We start from the raw sequence: 20,072 nt of genomic DNA on the forward strand, positions 1-20,072 counted from the left end.
ATAAATTAACTCTTCCCCCCAAACAAGCCTTCAGCCCCAGCCCAATAGCTTGATGCAACTTCATGATAGACCTTGAGCCAGAGGCACCCAGCTAAGCAACACCCAGATTTCTAACCCACAGAAATTGTGAGATAATAAATGTTTACTATTTTAAGCCTCTAAGTGTGGGGATAATTTGTTATGCACCATACAGGTGGGGAAGAAGCCCATCTGGTCAGCCATTTCAAGCCTGCAGGTGGGTCTAGGGAAGTGGTTATAAAGGTTATAAAGTAAAAGGAAGGGGCTATGGGCTGGAAATAAGGTCAAATACTAGCACCAAGATTTTATCAATTGCTTTCCCACAGCCTACAATAAGCCTTGAATAAAAGTCTAGTTCAGCCATATCCAGAATCTACACACGTTTGACAGGTATATCTCAAGTTGAACAACAGAACTGTAGCAGGTTATGAGAAGCAAGTACTTTCAGAGAGGTGTCACCATAGTAGACACTCGGATTCTGACAGGGTTTTCAGGCCTACAAAAGGTAAGATTGAGAGAGGACCCAACCATCCCTAATTGTGCAGTACTTGAGAGTTTATAAAGCCCTCTCACTGTATGTCATCTCATTTGATCCTCACTACAAATCTATCCATTAAGGCTATTGATTCCCTTTCTACAAATAAAAAAACTAAGGCTGAAAGAGATGGGGTGACTTACCCTCCACTAGATTCACAACTAGCAAGGAAGGAGCTGGAATTCTGAAGTCCCCCTAAATCCAGATATTTACTTCTAATGGCTGTGGCCAACTCAGACCCTTCTGCAAAGGCAAGCCAATCATCTCACTCTACTTGGACACTTCTATCCAGCCCCATCCACTCATTTCCCAACCCTCTCCTCCCTGCTTCACATGGGTCCTTGGTGGAACTGCACAATTTCCCAGCTACTCTTAACTGCATTCTCTTGGTAAGGACTGCAATGCAATGGTAAGGATTTCTTTAAAATCCTACACGAGGGATCCCTGGGTGGTGCAGCGGTTTGGCGCCTGCCTTTGGCCCAGGGCGCGAATCCTGGAGACCCGGGATCGAATCCCACATCGGGCTCCCGGTGCATGGAGCCTGCTTCTCCCTCTGCCTGTGTCTCTGCCTGCCTCTCTCTCTCTCTCTCTCTGTGACTATCATAAATAAATAAAAATTAAAAATAAAATAAAATAAAATAAAATCCTACACGAAGTTCTTCCAAGTGAAGTGAAGCTCCTGGACCCAAACAGATCTAGATGATTTTTTTTTTTTAACACAGACAAAGAATGAGAAATTGTGAAACAGTGAACTTTCTAAATAAGTGAAGCTTATTTCTTCAACATTACCTAACTTTCCAAGGAAAATTCTTCAGCTTCTAACCAAGTGCTTAGTGAACTACAGGAGAATCAGAACCAGAAAATAAATCCCTTTCAGTTTAGTTCTACAAACTTTATTATATACAAAGTATACTACATGCCAAGCTTTGTGCTAGGAGCTTGCTGTCCTAGACAAGTACACATACAAAAAATTCCAAAAACACAGCATGATTCCTAAGATAACAGACTCTATCATACTCTGGAGCCCCACTTTGTGATATATGACTATTCAAACACCCTGTTAACACAGCTATTGCCAGACAATTGAGGCTAAAGGCTCTGAGTGCCAGATCTATGAGGAAAACATCAACAAGTAATATGTTCTGATAAAAACAGCAAAAGCAGACCAGCCCAGGTGGCTCAGCAGTTTAGCACCGCCTTCAGCCCAGGCCATGATCCTGGAGACCCGAGTCCCATGTCAGGCTTCCCTGCATGGAGCCTGCTTCTCCCTCTGCCTGTGTCTCTGCCTCTCTCTCTCTCTCTCTCTCTCTCTCATGAATAAACAAAATCTTTATTTAAAAAAAAAAAAAAAAAAAAAAACAGGGCAGCCCGGGTGGCTCAGTGGTTTGGGCTGCTTTCAGCCCAGGGCGTAATCCTGGAGACCCGGGACTGAGTCCCACATCGGGCTCCATGCATTGGGGCCTGCTTGTGTCTCTGCCATTCTCTCTCTCTCTCTCTCTCTCTCTCTCAAGAATAAATAAATAAAATCTTTAAAAATAAAAATAAATAAAAATAAAAACAGCAAAGGCTTGGAACATAAATCCCAGAGGGATAGTTCTGATCCTGTTACTTTTTAGCTATGGGACCAAGAACACACATTTCTCAGGTACAAATCTGTCACTTTTTTAAGAAAGCCATAATAATCAAAACAGTCTCACCTAATTTCAAAGTTGAGAATAAAATAAAATAGATTGGGGGCACCTTGGTGGCTCAGTGGTTGAGCACCTGCTCAGGTCATGACCCCAGGGTTCAGTCCCGCATCAGGCTCCCTGGAGGGAGCCTGCTTCTCCCTTTGCCTATGTCTCTGCCTCTCTCTCTCTGTCTCTCATGAATAAATAAATAAGACTTTTTAAAAATAAAAAAATTAATAAAAAAAATCAAATAGATCGAAAAGAATAAACAGTTCTGGGCATAGATGAAGATACCAAGTGCCCTGGGTGAGCAACACCTCCAAAGGTTGAGGAAAAGCCCAGAACACATACCAAGACACATGAGATGGTTTGAAAGGAAGAGAGAAAATATGATCCATTCAAATAGGCCCTGATTCTACCTTTTCTAACAACTTTAACAGAAGTTTTAGGCTGGGCACAATAAAAACAGAGATAAAGTACAACCCCTCTTCCCATCTTCTAAAGAGCTTACACTTGGGAGAGAGCAAACATATATACAATGTATTGTTATGTGTGTTACACTAGAAATTTATACAAAGTGTCCACGGGTAATAAAGAAAGCTCTGTATTTTTATTTTATTTTTATTTATTTATTTATTTTTAAAGACTTTACCTATTTATTCATGAGAGACAGAGAGATAGAGAAGCAGAGTCACAGGCAGAGGGAAAAGCAGGCTCCATGCAGGGAGCCCAACGTGGGACTCGATCCTGGGTCTCCAGGATCACGCCCTGGGCCGAAGGCAGGTGCTAAACCGCTGAGCCATCCAGGGATCCCCTGTATTTTTATTATTTTATGTCTTAAACTGTGTCCTGGACACATGGAATTCAATATATTATTCTTTAAATTTTGTTTGATATCTTAAATATTGTATTTTTTTATCAGATGTAAAAAAGAGAGAAAGAAAGAGAGAGAGAGAGAAAGAAAGAAAAGCGAGCAAGCAAGCTCTGTTGGAAGCCCAGACTTCTCTCCCTAGAAGTCTGACAGCCAGAGCTGCTGTTTCCTAGAGAATCATTTCCCACAAAGGGAAATGTACCACAGCATGCCCATGAAGTCATTAAGCAACGTATCTCAAAGTTACTCAGCAGGAAACGAGGGGCCCCTTAGTGCTCAAACACAAGTCTTATGGAGCCCTAGGAAACCATTTCCCTCAACAAGACCTCATCTCTTCCTCGCCAGAGAGCAGGTATTCTTAACATGAAGGCCCCACATTCCTATGGGGCCCACGAGAGAATTCAGAGGGGCCTGTGAATTTGGATGGGAAAGAAATTACATCTTTATTTCCAAAACTCTTTTACTGAAAGTTCACATTTCCTTCAATTATACCTCATGGGCAACCAACCACAGTATTAGTAGCAGTATCTATGACTTTGTCACCAAAAGAAATGACAATTTCACATCACATTATACTGTTGCAGATATCTCAAAATATTATTTACATTCACCATTATTTCAAAATCATGGTAGTTCTTCAACCTGCCCCCTAGATCACATGACTGCAATCTTCCTGTCTACAGGCTCTCATGCGAGGTAGCCGGCCAAGTGTGAAGCAACTCTGCCCAGTTACTGTTAAGCCACCAAACAGTGAGACTCCACGTACTGGAGTTGGTGACAGAGGCATCTACAACACCCCGTTTCAGCCAGCCCTCCCCAAGTCAGACCATCACTCCTTCCTGGTTCCCTTCCGCTGCTACCCAGCCCCTCCTTCCAGGAAGCCCTCTTCAGCCACCTCAGCTCAGCCCAACCTACACACAGCTCTCTCCATCCTTAGCCTACACTGTCTACACTGCCTGGTTCTATGCTTCATTAAGCCTGTGCATTATGCTATATTTAATATTCTCTAAATATATATCCCCACCCCTACCCCCTGACTTAAGACTTTTTCGGTAGCCCTGAGTCTCTTCCATGGTGCAAAGCAAGTACTAGGCACTCTTTATGGACTTGTGGATGGAATAACCAAATAAGTCAGGGTCCTTGACTTGATTGTCTTCATCTAGTTCCACCAATAACCCACTGTGGAACTTCTATTTGATGCTTCTCTGGATGTCAGTTTCCTCATTTACAAAAATAAGTGGGTTGAACAAACTGATGTTTCCACCTCTTAACTTCTGAATTAGGCAACCACTTTTTATCTCCCAAGATCTGAGAAAAAATTATGGGGGAAACCGAAATGCCTCCCCCAGCTCTCCCAGGCAGTGTTAGTCACTTGCTCCTCTGGGCTTCCCACAGCCTTTCGTGTGTATATACAACATCTCTATCAGCATTTATCACAAAGTTGTAAGAGAGTGTATAAACCAAGGGCTGAGCTAGAGGCAGGGAGAAGAGTATGGCTGCCCGGGTTCAAATTCTAACTCTATTCCCTACTCACCATATAACCTTGGGCAAGCTACTTAACCTCTCCAATGATTCCATTTCCCCAAATATAAAACTGGGCTAATACTAAGCACACTGGATGACTGTAAGACTTAAATGAAATAAAATGTTTGGAATAGTGCCTGCCACACACTAAGCACTCACAAATGTTAGTTGCTATTACTGCTGCTGTTATTAATGTCTTACTAAGCACTGAGTTGCTCCTTCAGCTGGATCTCTGTCTTCCTCCCATTCTCCAAACAGCACTCTGTTTATGCTTTCTTCCACAGCACCATCACACAATAATGTATTTATTTATGTATTTATTTCGGATCTCCCCACTAGACTGTAAACTCCTTGAGGGCAGAGAACATGTATGTTTGGTTCATCCTTAAATTCCCACAACCAAACATACTGTGTGTGGCACAGAGCAAACACTCAAATATTTGTTGAATAAACAGCACATGAGCTGGCATTGTTTGAGGTTTGCTGAATAAATTAACCTAGCTAAGAGGTGATTGTCAAAGCTGAGGTGTGGGTGGAGATGATGTCCTCGCTACTCCAGGACTAGTGTGACCCTCTCTCAGCCCCAATATTAGCCTTGGCCAAGTCCCACCCACCTGCCTTTGGCCCCAGTCCAGTTCTGGGAGCTACCCTCAGCTAAAATTAGCATAGCTACCAAGATGGCCAGGCCATTTATAGCCTTGGAGGCAGCAGCAACTAGCTGGGTGGGCAGGCAGGGCTCTGGCCTCCCACTCCCATCAGGGGCTGATTGAGAAGCCAGCCTGCAGTGCACAAACTGCCTAGATGCCTGTCCTCCAGGGCCCTGTTCTGGGTATAGTGAGTCACCCCCATGGTTCCTGATCAGAGCCCTTAGCCTTCAGTATCTCCAACACTGTCAATCACAACCTGACTCACCTGGGATCCCCCACAAACATTCAGCAGAAAACCTTTTGAGTTTCTGGAAGCAATGAGCCCAGAGCATATGGGAGGTTCGAAAGTATCAGTTCCAGGCCAGCTTGCAGTCCCCAGGGTAGCACTCTCAGACACTGATCTTTACTGAGAAAGTGACTTAGCAGAGCTGGGTGTGCAGGCATCAAAGAGCCAGAGGTGACAGGAATGGCCTCTCCACTGTCCACTGAGGAGGCCTCTTAGCAAAGCACCTGCCTTCACTGCAGGAACAGGACTTTAAGATGGACATATACATCTAAGGAGAGGAAAAAATAATAATAATAATTCTCTGGCCCCTGCAGAAGACCCTCCAGGGGAGAAAAAGTGAGCTCTTTCCTTGGATCTCATCAGCTACAGTTATCAGCGCCTGCCTAAAAAAACTCATCAGGAAGAAAGTAACATTCTCTTGGTCCTGCCTAGCACTCCTTTAATAGGGCAGGGCCTAAAAAGATGGGAGAAATCTAAGTAAGACCTGGTTATAGGACAGCACACAGGAGCCAGTTTCTTCACCTATAAAAAAGGGAATCCTGGGACACTTGGGTGGCTCAGCAGTTGAGTGGCTGCCTGCAGCTCAGGGCGTGATCCCAGAATTCTGGGGTGGAGTCCCACATCAGGCTCCCCACGGGGAGGGGAGCCTGCTTCTCCCTCTGCCTAGGTCTCTGCCTCTCTCTGTGTCCCTCATGAATAAATAAAGAAAATCTTTTTTTAAAACTGGGGGGGGATCCTATGAGCCTTTTGTAGGAAAAATAGCTGTGTAATTGTAAGATATAAACTGTAAAGAACATATAAGTTGACCAAGTATGCCAATTCTGATTAGAGAAAGGGCAAGTAAAACTCCTGTGTTCTAAGAGTACAGATGGACTGGAAGGACTACCAGAGTTCCTGGCTGCATAGAAAGCTTCTCCCCAAATCCTTTAGCAGAGCCCAGTCCATGAGCCAACTCTTTGCAAAAAAATGAGTCCCTCTCTGAGTCAAAGTCCCAGACAGGCCCAAGGAAACAACCTAGAACAACAGTGCTGGGGCCTCCAGGTTCCTGCAAACTATAATCATGCCCAGCACCTATGGTCCCTCTCTGAGACTTCCCTCTCTGGGGTTCAGTATTATTATGACAACAGAAATTAATTTCTGAACCAAGAGGAATAAAAAACCAAACAAGAGGACTAAGTGACATAATCACCATGGCCAGCCCTATGAGATATGTTGTGGGGAAGGCTGTCCCCACAAGCTCAAGTCATGCGGTGGTTCTAAGGGATGTTGGAATATCTCTTACCTTAGGCTCCCGCATGCGGATGCGGGGACACACACACACACACACACACACACACACATATCTTGGGGTTAAAAAAGGACCTTTTATTAGTTATAAACAGGAATGTCATTAAGGCAGCAGAGATGCTACTGGAGTCTACTTCACTGTTAGATCTGCATCTGCCTACTAGTCTTTCCCTTCACAGCCCAATGAAACCCAAGCTTTGAGCTACATTTCAAGGGCCAAGGAAATATCATATGGAGAAACAAGATTACTATCCAAGAAGAACCTCTCTTCAAAATAACAGCCTAGGTACTACACTTGTACAAAGGGCAACCCTACTTAGAACTCAGCCCTCAGGTACCTAGAATCACACCCGGGCCAATCAAGTTAAAAGCGGGGGTTTTCCGAGAACAGTCAACCATCAAAGCCAGCATCTGGATCCATCCATGAAACTTCCCAGCCTTGGGAAGTTATATTTTAACTTATAGGGGAATATAAGTTCCCTTTCCCTCCTTGTATCAATGGGTATCCACTGAGCAGTCCCCTCAGAAAGAACTCAGCTATAAACTCTCCCTAACCTACAGCCCAATGCTTTGAATAGATCACAGTGACAGGGTGGTAGAAATGGGGAAAGAAAACTGAATTCCTTCTAAGCCTTCTGTAAAACAACTGAACTTTTTTTTTTTAATTTTTTTATTTACTTATGATAGGCACACAGTGAGAGAGAGAGAGAGAGAGGCAGAGACACAGGCAGAGGGAGAAGCAGGCTCCATGCACCGGGAGCCCGACGTGGGATTCGATCCCGGGTCTCTAGGATCGCGCCTTGGGCCAAAGGCAGGCGCCAAACCGCTGCGCCACCCAGGGATCCCAAAACAACTGAACTTTAAAAGTACTTTTTTCTTTTGCATTCTGCAACAGAACTCCAGAGCTCCTGATATCTCACAAGGCTCCAGGAGTGCATAAGGAAAAACAGGACAGATCAAAAAATATCATAGAATTCTACCCTCATCAGTCAGAAGAAATGGAATAAATCAACAAGTGGTCCCAGAAATTACACCATCCCCATGATTCGAAAAAAGCCATTTAACTCCCTGGTGATAGATAGTATTCGATCTAAAGAACTGCCTCGATATTTCAAATGGGATAGCTAAAAGACAGCAGATTACCTAAGGGAAGGGACGGACTAAGTTTCCCACGCTTGTTGGAACAGAAAGGCACACCTCAACACCAAGCTATAGGGCAAGAGTTGGCCCAGCCCTGACTTTCCCTGCCCAACCCAAGTGGCCTCAACCTCCCCTGTGCGGCCAAGTGCTGAAACCCGCCAAAGAGCAATAGACTTATCATCTTCCTAGGCCATTCCTCCAGACAGGTAGTCCTGAGAAGGGGTCCCCACTCGCTGATCTGAAAGGCCAAGGTGCCCCCAAACGCCAACCCCTTCTCACTGCTAGCAAAAGACATCCTGGGGAGAGAGGAGGAAAGTTGTTCGAGAGGGCCAGAGACATCAGCCATGACTCCTGAACAGAAAGGACTCCTTGGACTCCGGGGGGCAGGCAGCGCCATGCGCGGGTCCTCCATCGACCGCACACGTAGTGTCCACGCAGGCACCGAGGTTCCGAGGTCGACTCTCCCAGCCCAGCCCAGCCCAGCCCAGCCCAGCCCAGCCCAGCCCAGCCCGTGGCAAGGCCTTACCCGCTGCAGTGGACTCCTCAGAAGTAGCCCCTGAGCCAGCTCCCGTCGCCTTCTCGCTGTGGCTGTGGCTGAAGCTCTGGCCGTGATGCAGGAGGAGCCCCCAGAGGAGCCACAGGGCAACGCGGGCGCACACATCCATGACTCCAGGTCTCAGTCACCATGCGCCTGATGTGGACACCTCGGGATCCCAGGGCAAACCCGGGAGCCCAGAAGCGCAGCCGACAGTCCTGGAACCCCAGGCAAGATGCCCTCGAGGCGCCGCAGCTGTCAGCCACCCGCCGGCCTGCCTCCTCCGACAGCCAAAGGTCAAGCGCTCCAAGTTCGGGCGCGGGAGGAGGGCGGGAGCCTCGGGTCCAACGGCGGGTCCGCGGGAGCTGCGGCGGCCTGAGCGCCGAGTCTGCTCCAGCCGCTTCCGGGGAGTTTGGACAGGGTGGCCGCGGGCCGCTGTCAGCTCCGCAGCGGGCTACCCCTCTGCGGGAGGAGCGGGCGCGCGGGGTCTCCCGCGGGTACCGGAGTGGGGGAGGGAGCGCAGAGAAGGGAAGAGGGGGCACCTGGCCTCGCCCCGCCGAGGAGCCGCCAGCAGCACAGCTCGGGGAGCGCGTGCGACTCGCAGGTCCCCGCGGGCGCGGGCGCGGGCGCGGGCGCGGGCGGCTCCGGGATCCCAGGCCTCCGGGCCGAGGTCAGCGCCCCCGCCCGGTCCCGTGCCCAGGCGCTCGGCGGGGCCCGGGTTCGGCAGGCGGACGCGCACTGGCCAGGCCCGGGACAGCGGCTCCCGGCAGGCGGGCGGGCGGGCGGCGCGGGGCGGGCCCGGGGCGGGCGGGGGCGTGCTCTCCTGCAGGCCCGCCCCGCGCCGCCCGGCCCCCGGCGAAGCCCGGCCCGCCCCAGCGCCCGGCTACTCCCGGAATAGCCTGTCGGAGGCAGCCGCCGCACGCCGCCAGCCCCCGCTGGGCCCTCCCCGGCCCTGGCCCGCACCAGCGTCTGACCCGACCCCGCTCCGCGCCACGGGTCGGGGCTCGGCCTCCCCTCCGCCGCGGGAGGCCCTCCCGCTCTCCCCGCCCGCCAGTGGGCGGGCGCACCCCGACGCGCAGTTGCTCGGGTAACCCAGGCCTGCGGCGACGGCGGCAGTAACTGCCCGCCCGGATCTCCGGGCCTCGGCGCTGCTCCACTCGCCTCAGCTCTAGAGCCGGCGTGGGCACGGGCCCCCGGCACAACGGCCGCACCCCGGGCTGCGGGAGGCCGCCGCCGCGGGGCCGGGCCGGGCTGGGCCGGGGGCACGCTCCCAGCCCCCCGCTCCCGGCCGGCTCTCAGGCTCCGCCCCCCCGCCGCGCCGCGCAGCCAATCAGCTTCCTCCTCGCTGCAGTTTGGGAACCTGCGCGCTTAGTCACCCGTGCGCAGCGGCCCCTGGCGGGCACATCTGGGTGCTGCAGACGGGACTCGCGCTCCTCGGAGGCCCTGCCCCTTTGCAGAGGGGTTGGGGAGTGAAGCGAGGATCCGCCCCGAGGCAACCCTTTAGGGACTGCTAGTGTTTAGGGAGGAAATGATGCCAGAAAACAAAATGAAACGTCCAAAACACTATAGTTAAAATTGCCCTACACACCACTGAAGTCGGCTAAAGGACTCCATCTGCCTTCTTGACCCCCCCCCCCCCCCGCCTCCTTCAAGGGAAGTCGGATGCCCTCCCTTTAACTGTCACAGCTCATTTTCCTACCTGCCCCTCAAATCCCCTCCCCTTTGAGGTTTTTGTGGGTAGGGCCTTGGCAGGTTCCTCTCGGCCTCTCTCCCAGCTCTCACTGTCGCTTGGAGGAGGTGTTAGCGACTTAGAATGAGTGCCCCAATGAAGAGAGAGCCGCGCCTAGGCCTCCTTCAACAGAGCCTGCATTTCCTGTTCTCTCTCTAGAGTATGCTGTCAGCAGATCTTTACTAAAACCTGCTCTGTGCCCTACCCTGTCCTTGGCATGGGAGGTAGGGGAAGGAATTAGGCCCAGTCTCTCCTCTGGCTGACAGTGCTAAGCCAGCTAGCTAGCTACCTGTTCTGAGAGAGCCCTCTGAAGACCAGCAACAGGGATTTGCCCAACAGCTGCCTGGCTTAAGGGTTAGGCTGTTGATATAAAAATACACTCCTCACGTCATCTACTACCACTCTCTCTCCTCTCAAACTCCAGTCACACTGCCTTTTAAGTTCCTCAAACACACTGAACCTTCACCACCACCACCCCACCTTTGTATCTGCTGTTGCTTCTGCCTGAAACACTCTCCCCTCTACCTCCAGCTCCTCATACAGCTGCCCTTTCCTTCTTCCAGATACAGTTCAAGGTCTCCTCCTCAGAAACTCACATTTCTGACCAGTGCCTCCAGTCCAGAATTGGACCATACAAAGGTCTAGCTCCCTCCACCGCATAAGATTGAGTATTCAGAGGCCAGGGGGATGTGCCTTATTCATCTCTGAGAAAGGAGGATCCAGCCATGAGCCCTGCACATAGTAAGTGCTCAGTAAAAGCTGGTGAACATAAGTTAATTCACTCGACCACTAAAATATTTACTGAATAACGACTCTGTGCTGGGAAATTGGCCAAAAGAGAAGACAAGCCCCTGACCTAGGTTCTACTACACGTATCTGAGTCAGGGACCTTAAGCTCAAATGGCAAAGTCCGAAGATAGATAATACAATTGAGAGGAGTAGGTGGGTAATAGGGAGTGGTGGGGACTGTGGCACACTGAAGAGCAGGCAGGAAGGTGGACTCCGTATTCCCAGATCATCTTTATTTTTTTTAGAGATTTTATTTATTTGAAAGAAAGAGAGAGAATGAGTGGGGGGAGGGGCGGGGGGGAGAGAAGTAGACTCCCTGCTGAGCAGGAAGCCTAATGCCAGGCTCTATCCCAGAACCCAAAGATCATGACCTAACCTGAAGGCAGCTGTTCAACCAACTGAACCTTCCAGGCACCCCCCAGATCATCTGTAAAAGAAAACGGAAAGCTGAGTTCCGAAGAAACGAGTTCCGAAGAAACGGAGTTTCATATGACATATCTCTTTTTTTAGTACTAGCAATTAATTTTTTTTTAAAGACTTTATTTATTTATTCATAGAGACACAGAGAGAGAGAGAGAGGCAGAAGACAGAGGGAGAAGCAGGCATCATACAGAGAGCCCGACGTGGGACTCGATCCAGGGTCTCCAGGATCACGCCCTGGGCTGCAGGCGGCGCTAAACCGCTGCGCCACCGGGGCTGCCCTAGCAATTAATTTTTAAAGGTAAAAAGCCCTGTATGGACCACATACACACATTTACAGTATAAATTAATCACTCAGACTGCTAGTTTGTCACTTCTGCCAAAGCCAACTTGCCTGTTCACTTATCTAAGAGAACACACAAGAAAAAAAGAAAGTAAAACATGTTTAACTTCCTTTAAACTCGACTGCATTATTTCTCTTAGCTACCACATGATTTTAGGGGTAGTGTGGGTACATAACCCATTTGATACAAAAAGCCTCATCTTGAAGGCAGGAAGTGAGGGCCTGTTACCAATTCACACCAAGAATTTGAACTGTTGGAGCATGTTGCATTTCCTGTGAGGCTGAAATGGTGACTGGGAACTAAAAATAGAATTAGCATATGGGGCACCTGGCTGGCTCACTCAGTAGAAAATGCAACTCTTGATCTTAGGGTCCTGAGTTCAAGCCCTACATTGGGTGTGGGGCCTGATCAATTTTTTAGAGAGGGAAGGAGGGAAAAGGAAGGAAGGAATTAGCATATGATCCAGCAATTTCACTTCTGGATATATATACTCAAAAAAATTGAAAGCAGGATTTCAGAGAGATATTTGTACACCCATGTTCATAGCAGCACTATTCACAATAGCCAAAAGGTAGAGGCTGAGTGGACAAAGGAATAAATACAATGTGGTATATACCTACAGTGGAATATTATTCAGCCTTAATGAGGAAGGAAATTCTACATACTACGATATGGATGAGCCCTGAGGACATTATGCTAAGTTAGATAAGCTGCTCACAAAAAACAAATGCTGTATGATTCTACATACGTGAGGTATCTAAAGTAGTGAAATGCAGAGAGACAGAGAGTAGGAGAGTGGTTGCCTAGAGAGGATAGAAAATTGTTTAACAGATATACTTTAAGTTTTCCAAGATTAGTTGCAAAACAATGTGAATATACCAAACATGACTGAACTGTACACTTAAAAATGATGAAGAAGAGAGGATCACTGAGTGGCTCAGCGGTTTAGTGCCGCCTTTGGCCCAGGGCGTGATCCTGGAGACCCGGGATCGATTCCCACGTCAGGCTCCTTGAATGGAGCCTACTTCTCACTCTGCCCGTGTCTCTGCCCCTCTCTCTCTCTGTGCCTCTCATGAATAAATAAATAAAATCTTTAAAAAAAATGATGAAGAAGATAAACCTTAGGTTAGGTGTATTTTACCACAATTAAAAACAAAAATAAAAACAAATGGTATCTGGGAACCAAAGCCATGGCCTACATAACAGGAGGAACATTTTGGTTTCCTCTCTCTGCCTCCCAAATAATGATGTAACATCAGAAAAGCCAGTTCCTGGGGCACCTGGGTGGTTCAGTGGTTTAAGTGCCTACCATTGGCTCCAGTCATGATCCCAGGATCCTGAGATCAAGACCCACATTGGGCTCCCTGATGAGCAGGGGAAACTACTTCTTCTCTCTGCCTCTCCCGTCCACTCATGTGCATGCTATTTCTCTTTCAAATAAGCAAATAAAATCGTTTTTAAAAGAAGCCAATTCTCTTTTGTTGTTGTTTTTAAGATTTTATTTACTTATTCATGAGAGAGGCAGAGAAAGAGGCAGAGACCGGAGAAATAGGCTCCATGCAAGGAGCCTGATATGGGACTTGATCCCGGGACCCGGGATCACGCCTTGAGCCTAAGGCAGATGCTCAACCGCTGAGCCACCCAAGTGTCCCCCAATTCTCCTCTTGATCTTAGTCTCCCCAACTATAGGATTTATAAGCACCAGATTATTAATTCAGTTTGGCTTTAATATTTTACAAAACAAGAAAATCCTGAGGCCTCATGGATCTTCCTGGATCCGAAGCTGTGACTCTCACTTTAGTAGCTCCTATGTTGGGTCTTAATGTGAGCTGTAGCCTCTGTAAGAAGCCCTCCTCGCATTATGAGTCTCAGAGGAAACAGAGTTTTTCTCATCTGTCTTTTTTAAACCTATACATTGGGATCCCTGGGTGGCGCAGTGGTTTGGCGCCTGCCTTTGGCCTGGCCCAGGGTGCGATCCTGGAGACTCGGGATCGAATCCCACGTCGGGCTCCCGGTGCATGGAGCCTGCTTCTCTCTCTGCCTCTCTCTCTCTCTCTCACTGTGTGCCTATCATAAATAAATAACACAAAATTAAAAAAAAAATAAACCTATACACCAAGCCCTTAGCATATACCAGGTGTATCTCCCTTGAATTGCTCTTAGGGCCTTTCTTCTGATATTCTGGTTGGTTAAATCAAAATTTTTTTTTCAAAAATTTTTAAAGATTTTATTCATGAGAGACACAGAGAGTGAGGCAGAGACACAGGCAGAGGGAGAAGCAGGCTCCATGCAGGGAGCCCGGTGTGGGACTCGATCCCAGGACTCCAGGATCACGTCCTAGGCTGAAGGCAGGCACTAAACTGCAGAGCTACCCAGGCATCCCAGGTAAATCAAATTAGATTAACAATTCTCTTGCTTCTATTCCACTCTTTGCAAGAGCTTTCACATCAAACATCTCTCTCCTTCACAAGAGCTCTACTAGATGAGACAGAAGCTATACTCATAGATAAACTAAGGCTGAGGCTACCACATCAAGCTCTTCCCTTTGGAATTTTCTCTCTATCCTTCAAGTCTCAGATGCAGTGAAAGAAAAGCATCTATGCCTTACCAATGGTGACAGCATAGCATGAACCAAAAGTTGTGGTTGGCATAAAATAAAATAAAATATAAAATACCCAGCTCCAAAGCGACCCCTTCCTTCCTTCACCACCTTGCCTGACTTGCCTAACTTGCACTGTGCTTCAGTCCTCTGCTGTACCTTAGAGTACTTATATAACTGGATTATGATTATCTTATAAGTATCTGTCTTCCCCCATTAGCTTCTGCATTCATCAGAGACTGAATTTCATTCATCTTCATGCTCTCTCTGGCTAGTACAAAGCTGGTACTCGATAAAAGAACGTGAATGATGTGTGCTCTCTATGAACTGGCTGCCATGTCTCTAGCTTTCATTCCTCCCTACCACAGGGCTTCTGGTTACCAGTAGCTTTCATTCGGAAAGTGACAGTATCTTCAGTGGAAGTGCAATAAGGAGTCCTAAATCTGCTCCCAAAAGTTTAGTTTAAAATCCGAGTTTGGGCTCTGTTAGCAGTGGCGCCACCTGGTGTTCAAAAAATGGCAATTACAGCTATCCCTGAGAAAGGGCCCTAGGTCTGGCTGGGTAGGAATGAGGAGAGAGATTTTGATTGGCTTTTAGCAATTCTTCCATGCTAGTTTCACAAAAAAAAATCACCTGCTTTTCCAAAATCAGGTGTAGGATCTTAGTACGGAGGTTCATTTATTGATTTGGCATATACCAAGCACCTGTTCATAACAACCCAGTTCCTATTCGTGAAGAGTTTGGTTTTTAGGGGAAATCTGTATATGAATAGTAGTTAGCACTTGATTATGCTAAATGTCTTGATAGGAATTGGTGAGGGAGCACAGAGGATTAGCAAGTAACTCCCTAAAGCAATCAGAGAAAAAAAAATAAAGCAATCAGAGGATGTGCAGAGGAACACACTTGTGGGGAGTGGGAGGGGTTCTGGAATTAGATTGCCTAGATTCACATCCTGGTACTGTTGGTGACTGCTTAAACTGAATTGCTTCTGGAAAATGCCAGCGCCGAAGAGGGAGGAATTCCCAGGGGGGATTATTCCAAAAGATGTGGGTAACACTCAGTTTGGAGAACCTCAAAGATGCAAAGCTGCCCTGCCTGGGAGGAGGGATTCTCCTTGGAGATAGGGCAAGCCCCTTCCCCTTCCTCCCCTCATTAGTTAGTTCCTCAGAGGGAATCAGGAACAATGGATCAGAGGACGCAACTCTAGAACTCTGTTGCGTTTGTCACTTCCCCTGTTTGTTCTTTTTGCTATCTCCTGTCTTGCTCATCATCTTCCCATGTCACAAAATAGGACATCAGGCTTGTCTTTGGGGGTAGCAATGAAGAAGAGTAATGAAGGGGAGGGGCAGGCTGAGAGAGGGAGCACCAGGGAATCAAGAGGAGCCCCATCAGAGACAAAGGAAAACTCAGATTTAGGGTTAGTCTGAAGAGGCTGAGACTGGGACTGAACAGAAAGAAGACCCTTGTGAGCCACTGGTGAGCTATAGGAGATGGTGTTTATGCACACCAGGCTAGGAAGACCTCTTTGGAAGACAGGAGGGCAGAGGTGAAATCATTTCAAGGCTTTTTTTTCCTCCTCCTTTCTGTCTCTGCCCTGCTCTTTTAGGGGCACCAAGTCATGGGCATATGAGAAATTAATGTTGTTGTACCCTAGGCAATCGGCTAGGGCATTCTATTTGCATTCTCTCATTTAATCCTCACAGTCCCACAAAGCCCGTAGTATTATCATTCCCATTTTAAAATGGAACTACATAGCTCCGCTCTGTGATCTTACAGCACATAATCACCTGTTTAAGATCTATCTCCCTTGCTAGTTACATCAGAATAGGGACTTATCTATGTTTTCACCGCTGCGTCATTGGCATGTGACATTATGCTTAGTCCAGAGGTTTTCAATAAATACGGGTTCAGGGAATGAATGAAAGTTCATGTGACTTACCAAAGGCCACGATGAAAGTGGCACAAATGGGATTTGAATCCTGGACTGTCTGACTTCAGAACCTGTCTGATCTCTCTGTTTTACCTCCCAAAAGTACTTTCATACTTTGTCTCACTTCTAAAGGTCCCAGGGGGTGTTCTTGCTTCTCAGCTGCTTGTAAGCACAAACATACACCACCTACCAAGAGCTCACCTATTCAGAGAAAGTGAGCGAGAGAGTAGGAAGAATAAACAGCCCTTTGGGTCCTGAGACCTCTTCCTACACTTTTCAGCTAAGCATCTTAGCATCTTCCTCCTCTAAAAGGCCTTTGCAGACAGTCCCATCCCACTGCCTGTCTCCCACTCTTCTATTCTTAGTGGCCCATCCTATATCTGTGCCATAGAAGTGGCTCTAAGTCACCTGGCCTCTCATGGTTCTACACATATCAATGCTTTATTATGGCAATTTTATTCCACAGATGACTCCGAAGACAAATGGATGCTTAGGCCTGCCTGTGCTGGGTCCAGTGGATGAACACAAGGATGAATCAGACACAACCTCAAAGAACTTATAGTCAGTGGGGGAGACAGATACAATTAACTAGAGCACAAAGCAAGATGACCTAAATGGTTTTAAAGAAAATGCTATATACATAAACCTTAATTGCCTAATTATTATTCTAAAGAGTGTATCATAGAAAGTCAGAGCTCAAAGGTATTATCTGATTTAACCCTTGTTTTCCAGTGAAGGAGTCTGAAACCCAGATAAGAGTGAGGCCTAGGGTAAAGTTTCAGTAGCCAGTCTGGCTGAGCCAAGACTAGACTTCAGGTCCTCTGAAGCACAGCGCAGGGCTCTTTCTTCCTCCTCTGGTATCTTCACATGTAGCAGGCCCATATCCCACCAGACCATGAAATCCTCGAGGCCAAGTCAGGTTCTCTCACCTAAGCAAGCTGAACTGGGGCCATGCATGCCCAAGACCAAGGGCTTTGGAAATTCAGTCTGACCCCATGCTGCCAATCCAGCATTTTGGTCTACTGTGTATAATGTGCACCCTACTCTTACTCTCCTACTCTACTCTTACTCTTGTGCAGCTCCCAAAGTTGATTTTTTAATTTTTTTTTGCAAGAAACTTTTTAAAAATCAGCTCTTGGGGCACCTAGGTGGCTCAGTCTGTTGAGCCTCTAACTCTTGGCTGGAGCTGTAATCTCAGGTGATGAGATCAGCCTGTGTAGGGGGCTCTATGCTCAGCACAGAGTCTGCTTAGGATTGTCTCTTCCTCTCCCTTTGTTCCTCCCCCTCGTGCACTCTCTCTCTCTCAAACAAATAAATAAGTCTTAAAAAAAAAAAAGTTATTTATCCAGAATAGCAGTATATAAATCAGATAAAAGCAAAATAACTCTGGTTGAAGGGAAGGGAGGCCAGAGCCCCACTATTTTCCTCCCTTCAAATCCTGGGAGGGGAACTCTAGGAACTCAGCTCAAAAACCTTTGTTCTGAGACATAATTTTTAATGGCTTCTAGAAGCTGCTTTAGTATGTACTCCTCCACTGAACCCTGTCTTTTATGGAAACTCACATTGCTTTCTTCATCATCAAACGCCAAGCACCAGCCAGCCAGGTGTTCCTAGTAGGGTATAGAGTGGCATCAGATTTTCCTTTTGTCTTTCCTGCTCTCCTCTTCTCCACAGAGAGGAGTTTGTCCCAAGTGCTATGGGGAGGGAGGACAGAGACCCAAACTCCACCCAGGAGGATCAGGACAAGCTTCCCCAGAAAGCTCATAGAGAATGAATTCACCTACTCAGTCATCTACCAGCTTGACTCTGACAGAGGCTCTATTTTGTTGTCCTATACCATACCCTCTAGCCATGTGTACTGTTGAGCACTTGAAATATGTCTAGTCAAAATTCAGATGTAGTGTGAGTATAAAACAACACATAGCAGATTTCAAAGCCTTAGTACAAAAAAAGAATGTAAAATACCCTATTCATTTGTATAGTGAATAATTTTTATAGTGGTTACATGTTGAATGATCCCATTTTAGATATAGTGGGCTGAGTAAAACATATCATTAAAATTAATTTTACCTGTTTCTTTTTACTTTTTAAAAAATGTCATCAATAGAATATTTTAAGTTACATGTGTAGCTTACATTATTTTCATTAGACAGCACCGGGAGAGACTATCAACCGCATGGCAGAGGTGGGGTGGGTGTATCTGTGTTGTGGGAGGAAGGGTGATGGCAACCACGCAGGGAGTAGTCCTTTGGGGCCGAATTGTGAAAGTCTGAGTGGATTTCGCCTGGCGATCAGTACAGGAAAGAAGGCACGGCCGAGGGAATAGAAGCGGCAAAGACCCAAAGATGTGGGCAGACGTGTTGTGTTTAGGAAACTTATTCTTGGGATCCCTGGGTGGTGCAGCGGTTTGGCGCCTGCCTTTGGCCCAGGGCGCGATCCTGGAGACCCAGGATCGAATCCCACGTCGGGCTCCCGGTGCATGGAGCCTGCTTCTCCCTCTGCCTGTGTCTCTGCCTCTCTCTCTCTCTCTCTCTCTGTGACTATCATAAATAAATTAAAAAAAAAAAAAAAGGAAACTTATTCTTATAGCATGATTTTTTTTTAAGGCGTTCGTTGAATGTTTACTTTGAGCCGGCACCAATAGCAGGCCTTTTACATCCATTCTCATGTTATCTCCCCTCCACAGGACGAAGGAGAGGTCATTCTATTTTACCAAAGATAGAACTGAGGCTCAGAAGGTCACGCTCTTTATTCTTCCTTTTTATCTGGAAAGCCTCTTGGAGACAGGGAGCCTGTCCGAAAGGCCTCTCCGTTTTCCTCCACAGCACCCAGCACGGAGCTGTCCACGTGGTAGGCGCTCAGAACGTCTGGGTGGAACGGAGCAAGGCCGTGCGCCCCTTCTGGAGCCGTCCGAGCTCCTGAGCAGCACCGGGGAGCAGAAGCACCAGAGGGCGCCCACGAGCCCGTCCACCCAGCTGTCCCCGGGGCGCCGGCGGGATCTTGGGCCCGGGTGCCGCCCTGCAGCCCTAAGCGGCGGCGCGCCGGGCGGCGAGGAGGGAGAGGGCGAGGGGAGCCCGGCGTCCTCCGCCCGCCCCGCCCCGCCCCCTCCCCTCCCCAGGGCCCAGGCGCACCGAGCAGCCGGTTGCGGAACGACGACACGACATCCTGTTTTTGGGGCCCGCGGCTCCGTCGGCGCCTCTGCTGATCTTGTCTTTCCCCGGGTGCTGACGCCAGCTCCCCTGCCCCCAGTCTCCGCACCCTCCCCAGGGGTCTGGGGCCTTCCCACTGCTGAATCACCACCACTGCGCGCTCCGCTGGGGCTGGGGCTGGGGCTGGGGCTGGGGCTGGGGCTGGGGCAGGGGTGGGGACTGCCCCAGCCGGACCCACTCCGGCCAACCCGCAGGCTGGGCCAGCGCTCCGTCCCTGGGCTTGACCGAGGCGCCCACCCGGGGCGCCGGTTCTCAGCATCTTCCCGCGGAGCGTGGGTGGGGGCAAGGTACGGGGAGGGGGACAAAAGCTTGGGGCCCCGGCTACGGCCTCTCCTGGGTGGGGTGGCGCGGAGGAGACGGGCAGGACTGACCTTAGGAGGCCTGACTCAGGGGCCTCCGAGGCAGAGGGCCGGGGTTAGGGAGCCCGGGGCCCGACCCCGGACCGCGCCGGCCAGGTGTTGGGGTGGGGAGACCCCGGCCGGGGGCCCGGGCCTTGCGCACTTCCCGGTCCGGCCCGCCCCGCCCCCAGCCCCGCCCCC

General features: G+C 48.6%; 2 protein-coding genes and 1 long non-coding RNA gene across 7 annotated transcripts in view; all 3 read right to left on the bottom strand.

Annotated features, from left to right (window-relative positions):
• Window positions 1-9,262, bottom strand: part of STIM1 (stromal interaction molecule 1) — a 195,054-nt gene extending 185,792 nt beyond the window's left edge. For 2 of the 5 annotated variants that reach the window (XM_041729992.1, XM_041729994.1), the window contains exon 1: window positions 8,505-9,258. In XM_041729992.1, the coding sequence (XP_041585926.1) occupies window positions 8,505-8,643 (139 nt within the window). In that variant the 5' untranslated portion in view covers window positions 8,644-9,258. Of the gene's footprint in view, window positions 1-8,504 lie in introns of all 5 variants that reach the window. The other 3 variants (XM_041729993.1, XM_041729995.1, XM_041729991.1) reach the window with 2 other exon arrangements.
• An 8,371-nt stretch (window positions 9,263-17,633) lies between these two features.
• Window positions 17,634-20,039, bottom strand: LOC121476330. Its single transcript, XR_005983912.1, has 2 exons — window positions 19,905-20,039; window positions 17,634-18,864 (listed from the first exon to the last, which is right to left on the bottom strand). It is a non-coding gene; the product is annotated as an uncharacterized LOC121476330 (long non-coding RNA).
• On the bottom strand, window positions 19,054-19,905 carry LOC121476329 (translation initiation factor IF-2-like). The gene is made up of 2 exons (XM_041730261.1): window positions 19,456-19,905; window positions 19,054-19,191 (listed from the first exon to the last, which is right to left on the bottom strand). The coding sequence occupies exons 1-2, from the start codon at window positions 19,790-19,792 to the stop codon at window positions 19,073-19,075; spliced, it is 456 nt and encodes a 151-aa protein (XP_041586195.1). The 5' UTR covers window positions 19,793-19,905; the 3' UTR covers window positions 19,054-19,072.
• Window positions 20,040-20,072: the final 33 nt, after the last annotated feature.

This window comes from Vulpes lagopus, chromosome 15 (assembly GCF_018345385.1).
Source record: "Vulpes lagopus strain Blue_001 chromosome 15, ASM1834538v1, whole genome shotgun sequence".
Taxonomy (NCBI): domain Eukaryota; kingdom Metazoa; phylum Chordata; class Mammalia; order Carnivora; family Canidae; genus Vulpes; species Vulpes lagopus.

What these genes read in the sequence shown, in the direction of transcription:
- LOC121476329 (XM_041730261.1), bottom strand. Translation starts at nt 19,792, where the DNA reads ATGCTGAGAACCGGCGCCCCGGGTGGGCGCCTCGGTCAAGCCCAGGGA. An exon ending in GTTCCGCAACCGGCTGCTCG is followed by an intron (nt 19,192 to 19,455) that starts GTGCGCCTGGGC and finishes CGTTCCACCCAG; the next exon opens with ACGTTCTGAGCGCCTACCAC.